Source organism: Babylonia areolata, chromosome 5 (assembly GCF_041734735.1).
Source record: "Babylonia areolata isolate BAREFJ2019XMU chromosome 5, ASM4173473v1, whole genome shotgun sequence".
Classification (NCBI taxonomy): Eukaryota; Metazoa; Mollusca; class Gastropoda; order Neogastropoda; family Buccinidae; genus Babylonia; species Babylonia areolata.
The window spans coordinates 52684916-52708923 of NC_134880.1; the positions used below are offsets into that span (position 1 = coordinate 52684916).

The 24008-nt window shown below is 40.0% G+C and overlaps 1 protein-coding gene across 1 annotated transcript; it reads right to left on the reverse strand.

Moving 5' to 3' along the window:
• Positions 1-23558, reverse strand: LOC143282169 (myocyte-specific enhancer factor 2A-like). The gene is made up of 10 exons (XM_076587729.1): positions 23411-23558; positions 23051-23177; positions 21594-21653; positions 20890-21093; positions 15284-15421; positions 13379-13526; positions 12215-12408; positions 10935-11040; positions 9589-9712; positions 1-6707 (listed from the first exon to the last, which is right to left on the reverse strand). The coding sequence occupies exons 3-10, from the start codon at positions 21645-21647 to the stop codon at positions 6455-6457; spliced, it is 1221 nt and encodes a 406-aa protein (XP_076443844.1). The 5' UTR covers positions 21648-21653; positions 23051-23177; positions 23411-23558; the 3' UTR covers positions 1-6454.
• Between the last annotated feature and the right edge of the window lie 450 nt (positions 23559-24008).

A 24008-nucleotide genomic window follows, 5' to 3' on the forward strand; every position in this document is an offset into this window, starting at 1 on the left:
TACAAAATATATATTTGTTTATTTGTATCAGTTGAACAATACACAAAGGGGTTGGTTATTGTGCACATCTACAAAATGTTGATTCAAACAGACCCAACAAAACAACTCTAACTTCTCATGCCTGAATGTCAAGGCACATTCAAACACATTTCATATGATATAGATCAGAATATACTCTTTAATCTATTCCTCTGCAATGTACAGAGGTTGGGGGGTGGGGGACATAAAAACAGCTAAGAACAACAACAGCAACAACGACCACCACAACATCCAAAAGTACAAAATGAATCACTGATTAACTACAAAAGAAAAAACAAGAGCCACATCATTCTTCATCTTCAACTTCCCTGCCCGACAAACAATAGCGATAGTTGAAACTATACATTCACTCAAGAGACCAGAACGCTTCTTCACACAGTTAAAACATAAAAATAACCACCCCCCAAAACCAACTAAATGACAGTACCTTTTATTATCCCCCTCCCCCCAAAAAACAACAACACACATACAAACACAAAACAAACACAAAATTTATGACACAATCTACCATGAAGTTCATCTGTGAATGATAAAGCTGTCAATACTGTACACTCATGCCTAAATCTCATTATCAATGCTGTTCAAAAACTGTTACCAAGCTTGTAACCTCTGCAATCGTAACCCCAAATCCATTCAAGTAACCTTTATCCACCTTTGGCCTTTTCTACCTAATTTGTACCTCAAGACTCCCGTTCAGGAAACCCCACAAACCTTACCAACAATGCACAGAGACCCCCCCCCCCCCCCCCCCCCCCAATCATCCAAGTATCAATACCTATGGCACCCCCACACACAACAAAACATGCATTTAATCTTATGTGACACACCTGTGTCTGGTTTTCATATCATTTTAACAGAATTGAAGAAAGCTTCACGAATATCAATTCAAAGCCAGCAGTTCAGCACTTCAAAGCTTTTTTTTCACTTGATTCTCTAAATAAAATTCTTGCTTCTTCTTGATGTTATTTACGACTCTTTAGCTATCTGAAAGACCATCTGTATGTGAAAAAAAAGGGAAAAAATCATCTGCCATGCAGTGAGACAAAACAAACTAGCAGAAATCTTATTCTGCGCAGGGAAAGCATTTTCACAAAATTCAAATTAGCTAACCTGAAGACCAATGACCCACATAAAAAATCACAGGATTTATAATATGAAAAAAGATATACAGATTTTATATATTTCAATACATCCTTCCAGGTTCTAACTCAGAGCAGACCATTTCAGAAAGCCTGTGCTTACCTGTAAACCTATTTTGACACCAGCTAACTCAATGTATTACTAACCTGTTTTAAAACTCATTACTTTACATGAAATACCTTTTGAAAAATAATCTATTTTACCAACCCTAACAAAAGGGCAGTTTGTGATAAAACTGTAATGACTCTTTACTGGCAAGTTCAAGGGAGTTAAGTAAAAAGAAAAAAGGTGGTCATGTAAAATCAAAGGTACCTTAAGATGAAGATAATAGAAAATTTATCTCTATCCTAAGATACCTTTGACCTTACACCACCTTTTATCATTTTTCATGTCGTTTTAAAAAGGCCCTGCAGTCATCATTTTTTTCATCAAGGGAGTTAAGCCAAGAAAACGCACACAGAGGCTGAGCCAGAGACAGCTGAAGGTGGACGGACCTACAAGTCCCTGTGCTCTTCCAAGACCGAAGAGGATTAGGTCAAGTGTTCAGAATGTCAAATCGAAGCTTGACTGGTTAACAAATACAGGCATGTACCATTACCATATGAATGAGACATCCCATACCAGCTGAAACCAATACACACTCTTTATGAGAGTTGACACAGTTGTACATAGTACAAAATTCTGCTGAAATGACACGCAAAAACCCTAAGCACAGACCGTGTATGTTTTGTTTTTTTACACTGTGTGATACAGCTTTACATGATGCACACACCAACATCCCATCAAACTGTTTTTGCTTCTTACCATCACCTCCCTCTTGACAGTTCAAATGCATTTCAAACACGGGAAACCCTGAACAAAAATGAACTTGCACATGCACTCATACACACGCAGAAGCCTAAGAACAAGCATCCGCACATGGTACAATGGAAAGTCGACACTGTTCCTCTCTGTGAGCTTATGTTCTTGGACATCATAAGGTTTGTAGGCCATAAAACAAATATACAGCACTTTATAACCTTACAAGACATGGCATTAAAATCTACTTTAGGCTGATGATGAAGTAACTGTACATAACAATACAACAAATGACACTATGGGATTAATATATATCGTTTCCAATGAAAGTCTGTCAGCAATGCCCCACCCCAACACATCAACAAAAAACAGAGATCCACCTCAAGTGGTAAACTACCTGACCCCTCCCACCCACACCTCTTTCTCCAATACATCAAACGTGGAGACACTGATGCCTATCATTATGCACTTGCACAAAACCAACAATTCAGGCTTTAACAAAACATCAATAAACACATCAACTAAGCCAATGTACCCCCCAATTAAACCTGCTACATTATCACCAACAGGCGGTCCAGTCTGGATCCCAGCCAAGACACACACATTGAACATGTGGGGAAAAAAAACCCACCACCACCACCAAACAAGACCCACAAACAGAAGCACACAGTTTACAAGAACACAATATATTCGCAGAAACGTAGTGACGACACACTCTACCAAGTACTAAAGCATGGCTGATTAGCTGCCAACCATCCCAGTGACACTGTGAGGGTCAGGAGAGGGGAAGCGTGAGACATGGGCGATGCGAGGCTGATGCTGGGAGGAAAGAGGTGAGACAAGATGATCTGACTGACAGATGACGTTCCTATCCATCACCCTGAAAACACACGGTGTCATCATCCCTCTAGTCAAAGGAAGGCTAACAGTGGGGGGGGTGGGGGGGTGGGGAAGTAGATCTTTTCAAAGAGAATATTGAAGCAAGCGTGTACTTTGAAAATTAAAGTAAGTGACAGTATGGTCCAACTGTAAGAACATTTCAGTAAGTTGAGTTCAACAGCTTGTTGGGCAAAAAGCCCTTCAGGTGAAGATGTGCAGGGCTTGGGTATTGCTTTGGTGAAGGTTGTGTTCAGTGGGCGAGTCCTGTCACAACATTTCAAGTTCAACTGAGTAAATTCATACTCACCAAGTGCATATGTCTCCTCTCTATTTATATCTATATAGATATAATGAGTGTGTGTGCGCGCACGCGCATGTTTGTGTAGTCTCTACCTATTTCCACAGAATCTCATCCTCTGTGTGTGTGTGTGTGTGTGTGTGTGTGTGCACGCGTGCAAGTGCGCATGTATAGTTTCTACTGATCTTCACAATCTCATACTGATAATCTAACAGTTTTGGTCAGAAAGTAGCAATGTTATTTCCTCATATTTATTGTGCATCGTTCTTATACATGTATTGAGTAAAAATATATCTATACTTACATATATAAACATGTGTGTGTGTGTGTGTTAAAACAATGGCAGATATTAAGTCGGCCAATGAACTGATATCACACCGCCACTGTTGGAAAATAAAGATTCCTTCATTCCTTTAGAGCACCTCCGAAAACACAGATTAACACACTGACTGCCTTCTCAAAGCCAGCTGCACACTGTACACCTATAGCCTCAATTATATTTGGAGTTATAAGGATGTCACTTCACTGACAGTGGAAGGGGTACAACAAACTGGACTTCAGAAGTTACAACAAGCACAAAATATGGGCCACATGAAAATCAACAAAAAGGAAAAGCATTTTTTGTGCTTATTTCACGAAGTTCACGCCCTCTGTCACTCTCTGCTTTGTTTTTGCCATTTGCAACGTGTTGCCCCCCCTCCCCCTCCCTCCCTCCTAACTACCCCCAAAGCAACTTCAATCTGCTATCACAGCCACAGATTTACCACTTCAAGCTAGTTATTATCATCTGCTATCACAGCCACAGATTTACCACTTCAACCTAGTTAGTATCTTGGAGAAGCTTACAACGAATGTCAATTGTCCAATGTGATTAAATAACAGGGGGAAAAAAAAACGTGTGTGGATTTAATTCTTTTATACGAAAAGAAATGCACCACAATGTTTTGAGTCATAAACCTTTCTTCAGTTGCCTTGTACTGTTGTAGTCTGTTGACAGTCTTACATATGATGTACACAATAGTTTGGTTGTTTTTTTCACTTCTTTTATAGGATGTTTAATCACATCTTTCTTTCTCTCTCCTGTGTTTAATGTAAATGTATTATAAAAACAAAACAAAAAAACAAGCAAGTCAGTAGTCATCTTTAATCAACATATGATTGAATGAAGTGTGGAAAAAAATCTGAACAAAAAAACTGCTATATTTAAAGCATGAACAGCATGAATTGCTTGTGTGTGTGTGTGTGTGTGTGTGTGTGTGTGAGTGCAGCCAAGCAAAAACCTGAAGGTTGACAGCAATGAATAGCTTACAACAAAACAAACACTCATTTATATATATAACTGAGCTGAGGTGAACTTATTGTACAAGACCCACATACTAGATCAACCAGTAAACCACTGCCCAACACTACCACTGACCCTACCCATACCACTGTGTTATGGGCAACAAATCAAATGAGCAAGTACGACAATGCCACTCTTTTCTAATCATGTCCTGATCACCCGCCCACCAAAAGAAAACAATATTAAAGGTAAACAAACTCAAAACCTGACGTTAAAAACTAAAGAGTTATTTCATCACACACACACACACACACAATCGCAATGCTACAACACACTGCAACACCATGAAAGTATGATCCCTTCAAGGAGATTCACAAACATACACACAAAACCCCTCAGAAAAAATAGGTACTTTTCAGTGTGCAAATATCATTATCCACGGGACAATATCTGAACAAATAAACAAGAAACCAGAAACAAACATGCAACAACAAAGACGAGTCACATGAAAAACTAAGAAAAATGTTTCAAGAAAGAATGTAGGAAGATACTTCAATCGATTGATGTTAACAAAATGTAGCAGTTGCAGAAAGCTGTTTTAACAAAAGCGGAATGGATTATTTCTCAAATCAGTTTAACACTTGTTCATTTCTGGTGGAAGATGCCTGAAAGTATCACTGATTTTTTTTCTTTTTCTAGAGGTAGAATATTTAGAGTATGGCTTTTAAAAAATCAACTCTTAGAAAAACATTACTGTTCAAACATATTCAAACAATGATTTCAGTCCCCCTCATTTCCGAATAATTAAGTCAACTGAAGACAGGCAACATAAACAATGCGCAAAAAACATCAGTTTTGGATATCTCACTTTCATCATGCACACACACTGTTGGCAAATCAAAAATGTATCAAAAATACATAACTTGAAAACAACCAACTAAACATATTGAATAAAACACAACACAAACAAGGGAGCTGATCCCTTTGGAGCAACTGGATAACTTGATTCCAAATGTGAAAATTATTTTTGCTCTAAAATTCTTTCTATGGTTTTTCTCATTCCATTTTCTCCTGTTCTGACAACAATAGTTATCTTTTTATTTTCAACAACTGGACCCCAGTCTGAGCCCAAACCAAAGTGATTTTGACATGTACAGCAGAATTTGACAGGTAATGAAATGTCCATGCCCATAACTTTTTATTTATTTATTTATTTTTAACAGTAATCTTAACCTTTTAATAAAAAGAAAGAAAGAACATAAATAAAGCTGTTTACAAACACCCTACTCTCTGCCATCTCTGGATATAAAATTTCATTTGCTTTCTTTATCTTCTAAAACCTCCAGTAATTCTCCTCCATATCACAGCTAGTCTTAATATTCCTGCGAAAGAAATTTTACGCAGATGGAGCAACACTTTGTAGTCAACCATCAATCTGTTTTGCTCTGCTTTTGATTTCCTGAACACACTTCATTTTCAATATTCAACACATCAAATCTTCTTGTGGAAATCTTAATACCCTAAATGATTTCAAACATGACATGTGACTTACTAGTTACATGTGGTACAATTATATTTCTTTTTAAACCTTAGGTTAGGTAAACAATCTGAATGAACAGAATCTCCATGTACAGAAAAAAAAACCAGATGACAGAAATCCTCAGAGGGTGGTGCATCTTTTAATCCAAAGCGCCTATAGCCCCAAGAAGACAGAGAGAGGGAGCAATGAAGAGAAAAGAGAAGCATTTCAATCAAGTCAAACCAGGTAGCTAACAAAAACCCTACATACAATACAAAGGGTGAATTCAACAACAACACAGGACTCCAGCAAACAAAACAACAAAGAGGAACAAAAACACATCAGTACACCACAAAGTTGTGTCCTTGGCTGGAAAGTCTGTACACTCAGTGTTACGTTACAGACCCCATCTAGTCACTAAACCAGCCCGCTTTCCCCACCAAAACCCACACTCTCCCATCAGCACGCACATGCACACACATATACACACAGTCACATGTCAACCGTCTGACAACCGCTGCTGCTTTGCTACTGGTTCCCCATCGTCGTCGCCATCATCGGCAGATTCGGAGGAGGGCGGCCCACGATCACCGACGCCAGCCCCCGCCACGCCCCCTCCTCCGCCCCCTGCCTCGTGGTTCGGCGACACCGGCTCCATTTTGACACCAGAACCCACATTTTTAGAGGCACCTGGAGGCGCCACTGATAACACCGGCAGTCCTCCAGCTGATGTGGCGAAGGACAGCGTTCCACTGCACACAGAAACAACAATGTGGAGTGTTGGCCTCCAGGTAATGCATCCGCCTAGAGAAGAGAATGTGAGCAAACTGGTTTGAATCCCGTAGTTGCCAGTTTTTCTTCTCCCCCACCACTGGACCTTGAGTGGTGGTCTGGATGATAGTCATTCGGATGAGACAATAAACCAAGGTCCCGTGTGCAGCATGCACTTAGCGTATGTAAAAGAACCTACGGCAACAAAAGGATTGTCCCTGGCAAAATTTCTGTAGAAAAATCCACTTCAATAGGAAAACAAATACAACTGCAAGAAGAGAAAAATACAGCAAAAAACCAACCAACCAACAACAACAAAAAAAAGAAGAAGAAAAAAAAAGGTGGCACTCTCAGTGTAGCAACACACTCTCCCTGGGGAGAGAGCATCCCAAATTTCACACAGAAAAATCTGTTGTGACAAAAAAAAGAGTACTACAATGAAAACATATGTAAAAAAAAAAAAAATAAAAAATAAAAATAAAAAAAAAAGAGAAAAAAGACAATGTATGATGGCGCAAGTTTGTGTGAGTATGCATGCAAGCATGCCCACACATGTGAATACAGCACTGTTACTTGATCCATTTTCAACTCCTTGCACAGACTGAATTTCAGTCAGCGCATCGATGCATGTACGGGTGTGGGTGTGCATGCACACGCATCAGTGCGCACTTACATCTGTACACACATAGGTGTATTCTGGCAACATTCTGACAGATTCTTTGTTTACACTGGCACAGCACCCCACAATCACAATGAAAATTAGTCCGGTTCTCTCTAAAAATAAACATGAACTGTACCCTTGTACACACATTACTCCACTCTCCTCAAAATCTCTTCAGAAACCTTAAAGTAATGAAACAAATTTTCAAATTTACTCATAAAATACACACACACAAAACAAAAAAAACCAAAAAACAACAACAACAAAACACACACACACATGAAATGGATGTGAAGTATCTAAATCATACAAACATATCCACTTAAAAGTAAAACTTTCCCATCATACCTTCCACTTTTCAAACACAGTACACAGATATGGGCACAACCCAAATCGAACCTCCATGCAAACTTTGGCAGTTTACCGCTCCCGGGCTGATGCAGACAGTTAACAAGAGACCTCCACAGCCCCCTAGCCTGTTCCTTTACCTCTGCCTGGCTCTAGGAAAGAAGAGGCCCTTCCTTTTCAAAGGTAGGCGTCTCTAGGTTTTCCCTCATTAGCGTTTCTAATACTGTCCTTCCTCTTCAAAGGTAAGTGTCTCTAGGTTTTCCCTCGTTAGCGTTTCTAATTCTGTCCTTCCTCTTCAAAGGTAAGTGTCTCTAGGTTTCCCCTCGTTAGTGTTTCTAATTCTGTCTTCCTCTTCAAAGGTAAGTGTCTCTAGGCTTTCCCTCGTTAGCGTTTCTAATATTCTCCTTCCTCTTCAAAGGTAGGTGCCTTTAGGTTTTCCCTCGTTAGCGTTTCTAATGCTGTCCTTCCTCTTCAAAGGTAGGCGTCTCTAGGTCTTCCCTCGTTAGTGTTTCTAATACTGTCCTTCCTCTTCAAAGGTAGGTGCCTTTAGGTTTTCCCTCGTTAGCGTTTCTAATGCTGTCCTTCCTCTTCAAAGGTAGGCGTCTCTAGGTTTTCCCTCGTTAGCGTTTCTAATACTGTCCTTCCTCTTCAAAGGTAGGTGCCTTTAGGTTTTCCCTCGTTAGCGTTTCTAATACTGTCCTTCCTCTTCAAAGGTAGGTGCGTTTAGGTTTTCCCTCGTTAGCGTTTCTAATACTGTCCTTCCTCTTCAAAGGTAGGTGTCCCTTGGTTTTCCCTTGTTAGCGTTTCTGATTTTGACCCCATGCCCAACCCCCAAACTGGGAGGCCAGTAGATCCTTATCTTACCTGGTCTCTACCCTTCAATCTACCCAGCTAAGGTAGCCCTACCAGGAGACGAATCTCCTGCTGGCCTAGCTCTCTGGGTTCATGAGACACATAAACCACCCACCCCCGATCACTACCTTGTTGTGTATGCAAACAACAAGGTTGTGATCCTACGAAAATCCCTTCTTGCCCAGGTGTGAAGGTGAATCGTGCAAAAACCCCTTTGAATCCTTTGTAAAGGTGAATCCTAGGAAAACCTATTTGTAGCCCAGGTGAAAAGGTGAATCTGATGAAAACCTCTTACCCACCTGTGAAGGCAAATAATAAGAAAATCCCTTCTTACCCTGGCATGAAGGTGAATCCTAAGAAAACTCCTAAACCAGGTGTAAAGGTGAATTCTACAAAAAAATCTTTCTAACCCAGGCATAAAGGTAAATTCAACAACAACAAAAAAGAGAGGCATGGCCTTCAAGACTCACTTGTGATAACTTAAGTCCCCTAGCATTAATTAGAGTAATTTCCCTTTTTTACTATCTGCACCAAAACGTTTGCAAAATAAATAAAAATTCCATGCTTTGCAAAAGAAGTTCCTGTTTGAACAGAAAATGATAATAATGACTCCTCTTGTTGTTGTGTCAGAATAAGAGGTCAAAGTGCCAAGTTTAGAGAATACAAAAAATATAACAGTAAATGCAGTTTGCATATAATTAGGCTTCTTTTTTAAAAAAAATTTTGTGCCCATCCCAGAGGTGCAATATTGTTTTAAACAAGATGACTGGAAATAACTGAATTTTTCCTATTTCTATGCCAAATTTGGTGTCAACTGACAAAGTATTTGCAGAGAAAATGTCAATGTTAAAGTTTACCACGGACACGCAGACACATGGACACACACAGACAACCGAACACTGGGTTAAAACATAGACTCACTTTGTTTACACAAGTGAGTCAAAAACCACCTTCTTATACAGGCGTAAAGATGAATTCTAGGAAATTTAACCCCTTCCTACCCAGGAGTGAAGGTGAGGCCAGCAGCACAGACGGCAGCTGTCAGGGGTCCCTGTCCACTTTGCTGTGCGTTCCACACCAGCGGCGACAGGCCTCCCAGGTCCGCGCTGGTTATCTGGAAGTCGCCTGGAACCGTCAAACAGCCCTGCTCTCTGAACACTGCCGAGTGAATGGCACTGTTTGGAACCCTGTCACTGTTATCATCCATGTCAGTCTCCAGTACTTGCAATTTTCTCACCATTATCATCCACATTTAGTCTCCAATCTTCAGTGCCTTCAAGTTTAGCCTGCATTTGTGTACGTGTGCATTGTGTATGCAAACATGCGTAGGTGTGCATACATAGGAGGTGGTGTGTGGGTATGATGTATTTGCGTTCTGACCAGTATGTGTGCAAGACTACATGCAAGCAAACCTTTGCACCTGGACATGTTGTCACTTGTGTGTGTTGTGTGTGTGCTCCCACACCTGTGCATGGTGTATGTGAAAATAATGTGCTTGGTGCATGTGCCAGTGCTTGCATGCAAGTGCGTATGCAAACGTGCGCATACACGCTCTTGCTTGTAAGTTCCTATGTAAGCAAACACTCTATGTTCAAACTGTATCTGAATGCAAAAGAAGTCTTGTAAGCATTTGCATATACATACACACCTGTAGCAATAAAAAACAAAACAAAACAATGTATGTGTACAAATGTGAGCACATTTATTCTATCTAAAAATATCCTACCAATATTATCGCTCTGTTTTTACTGTGAACAATACTCATTTACACTGAAAAAATCTCTCACCAACATTATTGCTCTGATGTTATTGCAAACATCACACATTCATTTTGTCTGAAAATATCACACCAACAATTATTGCTCTTTAAGGACGCTCACTGTCTGGCTCCGCGACTAAGCCATTATTGTCGTTAGTAGGGGGGTTAGTAGGTGGTGTCCTAAGTACGTTAAAACAGAACAGGCACCACTGAACACCACCAAAGTGACTCAGCAGCAGTGCAGGGTCTCCTCTGGTGTGTGGCCTCCTGGCGACCTAACATCGATGGTTCCCTGTGGACTGCTGACGCTGGAACTGCGACGGACGAACCCGGGTGTGGCCGTGTATGGGGGGAAATCTAAATGAGCGGCATGGGAGTAATGCCACTGAAACGGTACAGATGATGGGGCAGCAAAAAAAAAAAAAAAAAAAAAAAAGAAGTAAAATTATTGCTCTTTGGTGCTGCGAACATCGCATATTTATTCTGTTTAAAAAGATCCCACCAACATTATCACTCTTGTTATTGCGAACATCATCACCACCACCACCATCATCCTCCTGATCACAATGACCATGACAACAGACTGACCTGCAGTGAGCACGGCGCTCTGTAGCTGGGAGGCAGTGGTGGTTTGCTGGGTGGGCGTGTTGATGGACACAGCAGGAGTCTCCAGAGCAGTGTAAGCCACCTGTCGCTGTTCACACACACACACACACACAGTCCATTGCACACTGTTGTTGCTGCTCATTTCAACACTCAAGCCATAGCCATTCCATCATCAGATCACTCAATTTTCTTTCGCATAAAACCATGTACTACTGTTGCCTACTTTCACCATTCGTTCCAAGATCATTCTGTGATTAACTTTTAACTCACTCCGGACGAATAGTTTTCTCCTTTGCTTTTCCCTGCAGACGACCCATTTGTTAGGGTTAGGAAAAATATCACAAAATATACAAAACACAAAGTAACTGAATGAAACTCACTGTACCTGACCCACTGACCCCTCTCCTCACGTCATGTGTACGCCCACCCCCCTCCCTCTTCACTGCTCTCAGAAACTGAGTCACTATCAGTACCTTCTTGCTGGTAGCTTTCTTCACTGCAGATACTTCATTCAACGTCTTCATCAACCTCGTCGATGTCGACACCTTCAGTTTGAAGCATTTCAAACACTTCAGCAGCAGTAAAAAGCGGCTGTCATGATCTAGACTGCTCAAAAAATTTCCACTTGTATCACCTGTGACGCAATTTTCGATATGTATGCAGATTAGCTTGTCATGTGGGGCAGCGAGGTCAACGGTTCGCCAGTGAGTGTAGAGTTATGGAACCTCACGAAGAAACTTTCCACTTGACCCTTGACACGTCTGCAAAGCCTGATGTAGCTGTGATTGTGATGCTACCCCATGAGGAAACATGGAAAAAAGTTTAACTGTTGAAACCACTATAGCATTCCATCGTCTGGAGTGAGTGAAGAGAATACACTCTCAGTAACCACTTTCACCATTCCACGTCAAGATCATTCTCTGTCATTTACTTTTGAAAGAATATACTCTGGGTGTAAATGCCCTGAACAGGAAACTTAACTGGTAATTTTTGTTTTCAATTAAAAAGAAAAAAAAGAAAGAATTTAATATCAAAAGTATTATCATATGATAAAGAGGACACTTGTGAGCTGTTTTATTCGGTTTCATGGAAGGGTTTTATAATTTTCACCGCCAGGAATGTCATAGTTCCGAACAACAGATTTGAACCACACATCAGGTACCATAAGGCGCATGAACTGAAGCTGAGGAAGAAAGCATAGCCTCACAGTCTGTGGAATACAAATGCACAGCAACTAAGGCCCCAAACCAGAAGAGACTGACCTGCAATATGCCCGTACCGCTCCGCTCCGGTATGAGGACTTTGAGGCCTGGTTTCTTGGAGGTGGAGGCAGCAGTGATGGCAGCGGTGTTTTCATGCAGAGCCACAGGCACTGGCGGTGAGGGGGAGGTGGTAGTGGTGGTGGCCTGGGGCTGGGGGGAGGCTCGTGTTAGGGCCGCCGGGCTGACACGGGCACCTGTCCAAAGGGCGTTGTATTGTGCTGTATTATGTTGTATTGTATTGGGTAGGATTGAGTTAGGGCCGCCGGGCTGACACGGGCACCTGTCCAAAGGGTGTTGTATTGTATTGTGCTGTATTGTATTGTATTGTTTTGTATTGGGGAAGTTTGTGTTGGGGCCGCCGGGCTGACACAGGCACCTGTCCAAAGGGTGTTGTATTGTGCTGTATTATGTTGTATTTATTTATTGGGGAGGCTCGTGTTAGGGCCGCTGGGCTGACACTGGTACCTGTCCAAAGGGCATTGGATTGTGTTGTTCTGTTCTGTTGTATTGTATTGTATTGGGGAGGCTCATGTTAGGGCCACCGGGCTGACACAGGCACCTGCCCAAAGGGCATTGTATCATATTGTGCTGTATTATGTTGTATTGTATTGTATTGGATAGGACTGTGTTAAGGCCACTGGGCTGACACAGGTGCCTGTCAAAAGGGCATTGTATTGTGCTGTATTGTATTGTACTGTATTATGTTGTATTCTATTGTATTCCATTGTACTGCATTGTTACTCAGCGTCACAACAGATTTCTCTGTGTGAAATTTGTGCTGCTGTCACCTGGGAAGAGAACACAGTTATACAAAAGTGACAGATGTCAATTACACAACTGTAGCTATAAACAGCCCAGCTTATTAGCACTACAGCGAATGATCTAATCACCTTTGAAAGAAGGAAAAGAACAAACAAAACAAAAAAAGAAAAAAAAGAAAACCCACTTTAAAATCAGATAACACAAAGTCTGTTTGTCCTACCAGCTGCCACTGTGATTCCCGACCTGTGCACTGCCAATACTGGGACTACGACATACAAACCCTGGTGTGGCCATGTATCGGAGACTGGGAATACCTGAATAATCGGCATGGGAGTAGTGCCACTGAAAACAGTGCAGATGACGGGAGCTTTAAGAGAATAAAAAGACGTGTATGGACAGTACCTGCAGGGCTGATGGCTCCAGCGGCCGTGGTGTTGGCTGGAGACGGGAGCAGAACCACAGTGCTGGACCCTGCCGCCGACGACCCTGCCACCGTCGCTGTCTGACCCGCGTAGTTGGTGGCTACAGCCACTGGCAGCGCCCCCTGGATCTGGTTACGCCACACATGATGATGATGATGATGATAAAGAAACTTACACTGCGCCTATCCTCAGTTACAGACCAAGCTCTAAGCGCTTTACAACCACAGTCATTAACTCACTCAGTACGGCCAGTCCTCTCTTCTCCACTACACAGACCCCTCGGATGTCCAGTGGGTGTCTGAATGACCCAACCTTTAGCTTCCGTCGGAAGAAATGTGGTATTCTTTGTCAACATTCACCTCTTCAGTATAAGAGCCTTCCTCTTGCAAGATTTTGATGATGGTAATTGGGGTGAAACGCTGTTAACGTCGTCTCTTTCGCCGTTCGTATGGAGAGAGTTAATCTGCACAACAGGCTGGCTACCTGGGTGGGGAGCTAAGTGAGAGCTGATCCTTTAGGGGCTCAGCAATTTGTTTCCTGTGTCATTCACTCAGGTTTCATTCAGGCACACACAGATATATACACAGACAAGTAATGCAACAGGGAACGGCGTTTCTGACTTTTCACATTCACTGCATGTTGCTTCTCTTTGTCAGTTTAAGACTTCTTTAATAATTCCATATCGTAATTTTCTATCTAAATTAAGCTTCTACATATTTCAGATATTCACCTATGACTCCACCCTCCTTCTACCCTGGTTACCCAAACTCACCACTGATCCTCCCTCCTACCTTTTAAAAGATAATATTCAAATAAGAAAATTCATACTTCAAGAGAATGTCTACGATCACCAGTATGTGTGACAACGTTTAAAAAAAATCCCTCCTCTTCCTCCTCCTAGTTAGTCTCCCCCGCTTCCTTACAGCACATGAGAATGCCATCAGAGATCTTTACTGCTGCCCATCTTGAGCTGTTGTACCACACATGCTGGCCTGCCAGAAAGCCAACAATGTTTTGTATGCAACTATAGCAGCAAACACATGCTTGCTGACTGCTGTTTTCATTTCTGTTTCTGAAGTGAGCTTGCCTGTGTGGGTGTATGTTATTATGACAAGTATTCCTTTCACAAACCAGTCTATTTTCATTAACCTTTTTTTTTTTTTTTTATTATTAAAGATCTTGGAAAAATACATCAGTATAAATTTATAATCTACTGCTTTTTTAATTACAAGCTTTTTTCCCTCAGACTGCTGATATCCCCACTGTTAAGTAATGGCAATGATATATAGCTATTTTCAACAAACCACCCTGACAAAACGTTTCATCAGATTCCATCACTGACAGACAGCCAAACAATGCAGAATGAAGAGAACACAGTCACAACAGCCAGGAAAGCAGTGTACTACACAACACAGGGAGTAAGTAGAGGTGAAGGTACTGCCCGCTTCAACTGTTGCCTAACTTTCACAATATCATTCAAAAAGCTGCACGTTATGTTGGAAAATCAATCAGTCAAAATTTCATGCTTGGTTTGAGATGAAGTAACGTTATGACCTCTCCCCAAGTTTACTGCTGATATTTTTGCTTAGATATATATTTCTTTTCTGTGCTTTTGATAACGTGTTGTAAAATGTCAGGTAACCTTGAAACATCCCAAAATACAGTATATGCTTCAAGTTTCTTTTGACCGGGATCTATTTCTTTTCTTCCTTTTTGTTTGGTTTCGTTTTTTTGATAAAAAGTAGAATGTTTATTGTTTAAATATCACTTAGAAAATGCCTTTGATATCCCTCAAAATAAGATCTCACTGCATCATGCAAGGCAGACACTGGAGACTGGTGTACACAAAAGAGAATCAAACTCAGGAACCCCAACACCACCTCACCTTCACTGTGCCCTGCTGCATGGCCCGTGCGTACTGCTCATCGATCCGGCGGTAGTTCTCCTCGGTGCGAGGGGTCAGAGGGTAGTCGTCATCATCGGCATCCATGTCTCCAGGCTTGCTTTCCTTCTTGTTCAGCATCTAGTTGTCATCATCATCATCACCATCATCAATAGTGTTACTTTTCATAGTGATGTAAGTGAAGTGTTGTTCAGCATCTAGTTGTCATCATCATCAATAGTGTTACTTTTCATAGTGATGTAAGTGAAGTGTTGTTCAGCATCTAGTCACTATCATCATCATCAATGGTGTTATTCTTCATGCACTGATGTTAAGTGTTGTTCAGTATCTAGTCACTATCATCATCATCAATGGTGTTACTCTTCATGCACTGATGTTAAGTGTTGTTCAGCATCTAGTCACTATCATCATCATCATCAATGGTGTTACTCTTCATGCACTGATGTTAAGTGTTGTTCAGCATCTAGTCACTATCATCATCATCATCAATGGTGTTACTCTTCATGCACTGATGTTAAGTGTTGTTCAGTACCTACTCACTATCATCATCATCAATGGTGTTACTCTTCATGCACTGATGTTAAGTGTTGTTCAGCATCTAGTCACTATCATCATCATCAATGGTGTTACTCTTCATGCACTGATGTTAAGTGTTGTTCAGCATCTAGTCACTATCATCATCATCATCAATGGTGTTACTCTTCATACAGAGATGTTAAGTGTTGTTCAGCATCTAGTGACTATCATCATCATCAATGGTGTTAACTCTTCATACAGAGATGTTAAGTGTTGTTCAGCATCTAGTGACTATCATCATCATCATCATCAATGGTGTTACTCTTCATACAGAGATGTTAAGTGTTGCTCAGCATCTAGTCACTATCATCATCATCATCATCAATGGTGTTACTCTTCATACAGAGATGTTAAGTGTTGTTCAGTATCTAGTGACTATCATCATCATCATCAATGGTGTTACTCTTCATACAGAGATGTTAAGTGTTGTTCAGCATCTAGTCACTATCATCATCATCATCAATGGTGTTACTCTTCATACAGAGATGTTAAGTGTTGTTCAGCATCTAGTGACTATCATCATCATCATCAATGGTGTTACTCTTCATACAGAGATGTGAAGTGTTGTTCAGCATCTAGTCACTATCATCATCATCATCATCAATGGTGTTACTCTTCATGCACTGATGTTAAGTGTTGTTCAGCATCTAGTGACTATCATCATCATCATCAATGGTGTTACTCTTCATGCACTGATGTTAAGTGTTGTTCAGTATCTAATCACTATCATTATCATCATCAATGCTGTTACTCTTCGTACAGAGATGTAAGTGTTGTTATTCTTCAATGAGAGAGGTAGTGTTGTTACTCTTCAGAGATGTAAGTGTTGTTCAGCATCTAGTCATCATCATCATCAATGGTGTTACTCTTCATACAGAGATGTAGTGTTGTTCAGCATCTAGTCATCATCAATCGTGTTACTCTTTATACAGAGATGTAAGTGTTGTTACTCTTCAAACAGTGATGTAAATGTTGTTCAGCATCTAGTCATCATCATCATCATCAATGGTGTTACTCTTCATACAGAGATGTAAGTGTTGTTCAGCATCTAGTCATCATCATCATCATCAATGGTGTTACTCTTCATACAGAGATGTAAGTGTTGTTCAGCATCTAGTCATCATCATCATCAATGGTGTTACTCTTCATACAGAGATGTAGTGTTGTTACTCTTAACACAGAGATGTAAGTGTTGTTACTCTTCAAAGAGAGATGTAGTGTTGTTACTCTTAACACAGAGATGTAAGTGTTGTTACTCTTCAATGAGAGAGGTAGTGTTGTTACTCTTCAGAGATGTAGTGTTGTTCAGCATCTAGTCATCATCATCATCAATGGTGTTACTCTTCATACAGAGATGTAAGTCTTGTTCAGCATCTAGTCATCATCAATCGTGTTACTCTTTATACAGAGATGTAAGTATTGTTACTCTTCAGTGATGTAAATGTTGTTCAGCATCTAGTCATCATCATCATCATCAATGGTGTTACTCTTCATACAGAGATGTAAGTGTTGTTCAGCATCTAGTCATCATCATCATCATCAATGGTGTTACTCTTCAAACAGTGATGTAAATGTTGTTCAGCATCTAGTCATCATCATCATCATCAATGGTGTTACTCTTCATACAGAGATGTAAGTGTTGTTACTCTTCAAACAGAGATGTAGTGTTGTTATTCTTCAAACAGTGATGTAAATGTTGTTCAGCATCTAGTCATCATCATCATCAATGGTGTTACTCTTCATACAGAGATGTAAGTGTTGTTCAGCATCTAGTCATCATCATCATCAATGGTGTTACTCTTCATACAGAGATGTAAGTGTTGTTACTCTTCAAACAGAGATGTAGTGTTGTTATTCTTCAAACAGTGATGTAAATGTTGTTCAGCATTTAGTCATCATCATCATCAATGGTGTTACTCTTCATACAGAGATGTAAGTGTTGTTACTCTTCACACAGAGATGTAAGTGTTGTTCAGCATCTAGTCATTGTCATCATCAATGGTGTTAATCTTCATACAGAGATGTAACTGTTGTTACTCTTCAAAGAGAGATGTAAGTGTTGTTACTTTTCAAACAGAGATGTAGTGTTGTTCAGCATCTAGTCATCATCATCAATGGTGTTACTCTTCATACACAGATTAAGTGTTGTTACTCTTCATACAGAGATGTAAGTGTTTTTCAGCATCTAGTCGTCGTCATCATCAATGGTGTTACTATTCATACAGAGATGTAAGTGTTGTTACTCTTCAAACAGAGATGTAGTGTTGTTATTCTTCAAACAGTGATGTAAATGTTGTTCAGCATTTAGTCATCATCATCATCAATGGTGTTACTCTTCATACAGAGATGTAAGTGTTGTTACTCTTCACACAGAGATGTAAGTGTTGTTCAGCATCTAGTCATTGTCATCATCAATGGTGTTAATCTTCATACAGAGATGTAACTGTTGTTACTCTTCAAAGAGAGATGTAAGTGTTGTTACTCTTCAAACAGAGATGTAGTGTTGTTCAGCATCTAGTCATCATCATCAATGGTGTTACTCTTCATACACAGATTAAGTGCTGTTACTCTTCATACAGAGATGTAAGTGTTTTTCAGCATCTAGTCGTCGTCATCATCAATGGTGTTACTCTTCATACAGAGATGTTAGGTGTTGTTACTCTTCAAACAGAGATGTAAGAGTTGTTACTTTTCATACAGCGATGTAAGAGTTTTTCAGCTTCTTATCATTATCATCAATGGTGTAACTCTTCATAGTGTGATGCAAGTGTTGTTACTCTTCAAACAGAGATGTAAGTGTTGTTACTCTTCAAACAGAGATGTAAGTGTTGTTACTCTTCAAACAGAGAAGTAAGTGTTGTTACTCTTCAAACAGAGATGTAAGTGTTGTTACTCTTCAAACAGAGATTGTGTTGTTACTCTTCATACAGAGATGCAAGTGATGTTACTCTTCAAAAGGAGGAGTAAGTGTTGTTATTCTTCAGAGATGTAAGTGATGTTTCTCTTCATGCAGAGATGTAAGTGATGTTACTCTTCAAAAGGAGGAGTAAGTGTTGTTACTCTTCAAACAGAGATGTAAGTGTTGTTACTCTTCAAACAGAGATGTAAGTGTTGTTACTCTTCAAACAGAGATGTAAGTGTTGTTACTCTTCAAACAGAGATGTAAGTGTTGTTACTCTTCAAAAGGAGGAGTAAGTGTTGTTACTCTTCAGAGATGTAAGTGACGTTTCTCTTCATACAGAGATGTAAGTGATGTTACTCTTGAAAAGGAGGAGGAAGTGTTGTTACTCTTCAAACAGATGTAAGTGTTGTTACTCTTCATATAGAGATGTAAGTGATGTTACTTTTCAAAAGGAGGAGGAAGTGTTGTTACTCTTCAAACAGAGATGTAAGTGTTGTTACTCTTCAAAGTAAGTGACGTTTCTCTTCATGCAGAGATGTAAGTGATGTTACTCTTCAAAAGGAAGAGGAAGTGTTGTTACTCTACAAAGATATAAGTACTGTTCAGCAACTAGTCATTACCATCAAAGCTGCTACTCTTCATACAGTTATACATGTGTGTGTTGTTCAGCATCTAATCACCCTCATCATCATCAATGCTGTTACACTTGATACAGTGATATTGGTGATGTTCAGTATCAAGTCATCATCATCACCATCAAAGCTGTTACACTTGATACAATGCTGGTAGTGTCCAGGCTTTACAATGCTGGTAGTGTCCAGGCTTTCCGCATCTCATCCTCTAAAAAAACATTATCAAAATGCTCCATAGATTCACTGAGTCACCATTCCCATAAAAAAAGATAATACCTAATCTAATATAGTCGTCAATACATACATCCTCCACCCCCAATTCAGAACATATTCAAATGCTTTTTTCCAGGGGATTTGAAAGTGTTATTTCCCCTGCTTGCTCATCAGCGTAAGCGACTGGTATGCATGTGTGTAAAATATAATGCACACAGCCTTTTAATTTGTATTGTACATAAGATACAGCATAATATCGTACACTATAAAGTAAAAGTTAGGATGCCTAGTTTAATGACCCCAACAAGGGTCTTCTGGGCCATGTCACGGGCTTCCGGCAAAAGTCCAGTTGTGGCCACAATCAAGACGAACAGGAAATTCAGTGCAATGTCCAAACATGTCAAAATCACCCGAACTGTACATGCAAGAAAGAGATCTGGTCACTCCAACTCAATTTCCTGCTTTCTTATTTTCTTTCAACCATACATGGCATGATTTATACATTTATCTGGATATTTTGTTTCCACTTTAGCAAAAGATCATGGAAAAAACAAGACTGGATAAGTAAATTTCATCTTCACTTCATGAATATGACTAAAAAAAAGGAAAAGTTCTAATCATTTTGAAAATCCTTCAGCAAACATCTCAGTTTCCCCTCTTCCTGCTATCAACGTCCAAGCATTGAAGCATACAAAAGAATTCCCCCCACCCCATCCCCCCAATTTACATTCAATCTAACATGCTGGTGAAAACACTGTCAAAGGTCTGATTCCTGTCTTTTTTGTAAAACACACCACCACAAAGGAAGATAAATCAAAAGTAGCTGTGGCTAGTGACCTCACTTTGCACATTACCTCCCTTCTGCATGCCTAAAGCACTACCCTCTTATCCGGTAGCCATCTTCTATCCCTGTGACATCCAATCAGCTATTGTTTTTTTTTCACATTTTCTATCTTTCTACAAGAAGGAGAGGACTAGCCCCCCCCCCCACCCTTCTTACCCTGAGCCACTGACACAATGGAAATAAATTCACAGCGGCAATGGACGTACAGGTGAAGGCTGGGCCCCAACTTCTTACCCTGAACCACTGACACAATGGATATAAATTCACAGCCATGATGGACGTACAGGCGAAGAATGGGCCCCACCTTCTTACCCTGAGCTATAGACACAATGGATATGATAATGAATTCACTGGCCCGATGGCCGTAAAAGGCTATGGGACCTTCATCATCTTTCTACAAACATTTTATTCTTCCTCTCACCTCCAAGATGTCCTTGTTGGTCTGGCTAACCACCGTGTCATTGTACTCCGTGTACTTCAGCAAAACTTTGTCCATGTCGGAGCTGGCGTACTGGTACAGCTTGTTGTTGCTGGTAAAGATGATGAGGGCGATCTCGCAGTCGCACAGCACCGACAGCTCGTATGCCTTCTTCATCAGCCCAAACTTGCGTTTCGTGAATGTCACCTGTTACCAACAAGTCATGGGAAATTATAACTTGAAACCCGGTCTCACTGCTACTCCAGCCGCTGAAAGTTCTAGTTTACTTTTTTTCTTTTTGCTTAAATTTTTTGTTAAACTCTCCTAAAAATCCCAACAAAAATGATTTTTCCCAGCCTTCTAATACGACTAGCAGTAAGTTATGAGAGTTGGCCTTCAGGCAATATGAATAACACACACACACATATATATATATGTGTGTGTGTATGTGTGTATGCGTGTGTGTGTGTACACACATATCTATACATACATGATTCAGATATATATATATATATATATATAAAACATTATCAGTGTGCATTAGTTGATGATTCAATGGTCTTACTTGATGCTGATCTTTTCAAAGGTCAGTAGACAATGCAACCACACAGAGCACAATGACACTGACTGCATTTCATTTCCTGCTGCGTACAGGAAGGGACATATTTTAAAAGATGCTGAAGTGAATCTAAATTTTCACACATTACCTGTCGGTTACGTTCGTCATTGATGCGCACAATCTGGATCTTCTTGCGGCCCATGCTGATCTGAAAGCAAATGAGACTATTTTAATGTGTAAATCCATTGGTGTGTGCATCTATACTAGTGTGCTAGTATAATGTTAAGAGTGCTTGTATGCCATATGGTGTACACAAACATATATATATCTAAGAATGTGTGCAAATACTATTAGTATTAGCAGTACATCAAAACAAGTACATGTATCAAGCGTGCGTGCGTGCGTTTGTTAATGTGCAAGTGTGTGGTGTTGTGTATCGTTTGAAGATCACGTCCGCTCTTCCTCTGTCATGTTCCCCGCTCACTTTCCTTCCTTCACCAACTCTTTCTCTCAATGTGTGTGTGTGTGTGTGTGTGTGTGTGTGCGCGCGCGTGTTGATTTGCAAGTGTGTGGTGTGTCATTTGACGATAATGTCTGCTCTTCCTCTGTCATGTTCCCTGCCCTCTTTCCTTCATCCGCCCACTCTTTCTCTCAATGTGTGTGTGTGTGTGTGTGTGTGTGTGTGTGTGTGCGTGTGTGTGTGTGAGCTTGCCGTGCATATATCATCTGTCACATCAAAATTATCGGACAATCTGTTAACTGTATTATATAACAATGGCTAAAGTCAGTTGGTCCAAGCATATCAGTCCAGCATTCTGAACTCACCTATTAAGTTTTAATAAGACAAAAAAAAAAAAAAAAAAAAAAAAAAATTAGGGAGCAGTACAAGCACATCAAAATCTTATTGGTGTGTGCATGAGCACACTCACATCACACACTTGCAGCTGCATATATCCAACTATACTGGTTCCACAAGAACAGCAACATTACATGACATACAAATCCAATTGCACAACTAAAATCAATAAAGAGTATTATGCCAAAAATTAAAAAATAACAAATTTAGATACTTTGTTAATACAATAATAGTTTGCAGCAGTTCAGTAATTCCAAAACTGTGAAATGTAGTCATCAAACTCTTCTTTAGCTATCCACTGCAGTCTGGGAAAAAATATCTTCACATACTTTTCACAATTACAATGTCATTTGTACTTTCAACTTCATTCTTACAATCTCTGGGAAGTTGTTCCAACAAATTGGGTTTGTGATTCAAGAACCTTAATTAGCAATTATACAGAATACTTCAAAACACAAAACAACTGAACAAGAACTTCCACTGAGACAAGATGCATGTAATCACGAAGTCAGCACTAGTTAATGACTCAACTTTGATATACCCTTAGCTTCTCATCGCCATTTCACAAGAACTGGCCAACTATAAACTTGTTTTATTTCCTGATGTTGGATTCCAACCGCCAACATAGCTCAACATCCAACTTCTGTGACACGCTAAACAATATCTAAATAAAGATTCCACACGTGGTTGGATCAATTTATTTCAAGCTGAACCTAAAGCTAAAAAAAAAAAAAAAAAATGATACTTACTCAGAGCGAGACGGAACCTTGATCTACTAGGGAAGTTACAAGAAGTTTCGGGTTGAGATGGCTGCTCGATTCTCGATACCGTTCTTTTCCGGTCGGTCACCGATGTGGGTTGTCGTTTGCAAATCTCCTGTGAAAATAAGACCGAAAATTAACATCGATCATAATATCATTTTCTTTTGATAGCGACTTCAACACGACAAAAATATCGCTCAGTGTTGGGGTCGCAGCACCGGAGGACGGCATTCTGCACATTCTTATTCAATCCTCGTCCAAGATCCTCGATTTCCCAAGCTCAAATAAACTGTCATGTACTGGCAATATTGTCTACTGTCATTATATCAAATAGAAAATCATTCTTACCAAAAACAAAGCCACGGAATGGCAGAAAATATCCAAAACGATGCTATTTTTACTGTCCAGTAAAATCAACTTCGGTAAAAATCTCACAACTTGTGCTATTTTAGGGAATGGAAATTACTACGGTATAAATAGAAATATCCAATATGGCGTGAATCGTTCGCAGAAAATGACACTTTCTACCCAGTGAAAATACAATTACAAAACGTAGGATAACAAAAATATCTAATTCCATATATGATATCCTTAACATCATTTGCATTTAGTATATTCTTTGCGTATTGATTTCATAAAAATTGAGTATGTTTATAATAAACATTCAAGGAACTTATTTTTCTCAAAATGTATAAATACAACGCTTGGCAAGGATGTCGCATGAACAATTTGGGAATGAAATCGTAATCAGGATACTGTTTACGAATGTCCCGATTCCAATTACGGACAGAGCATTGTGCGCCCAAGCACGAGCTAATTTTTATTTATTCTATTTTACTTTATCATTTGTATTGTTATTTTAATGCTGTTTCCCCTCAGTGATCCATGGTGTTTTTCCTGGGGATGTCGTCCTTATTCTGTGCTTAGTTTACTTATTGCAAATTTA

What these genes read in the sequence shown, in the direction of transcription:
- LOC143282169 (XM_076587729.1), bottom strand. Translation starts at nt 21,647, where the DNA reads ATGGGCCGCAAGAAGATCCAGATTGTGCGCATCAATGACGAACGTAAC. An exon ending in TGCAGCAGGGCACAGTGAAG is followed by an intron (nt 13,527 to 15,283) that starts GTGAGGTGGTGT and finishes TGGCGTAACCAG; the next exon opens with ATCCAGGGGGCGCTGCCAGT. An exon ending in GCGGTACGGGCATATTGCAG is followed by an intron (nt 11,041 to 12,214) that starts GTCAGTCTCTTC and finishes GTGTGTGAACAG; the next exon opens with CGACAGGTGGCTTACACTGC.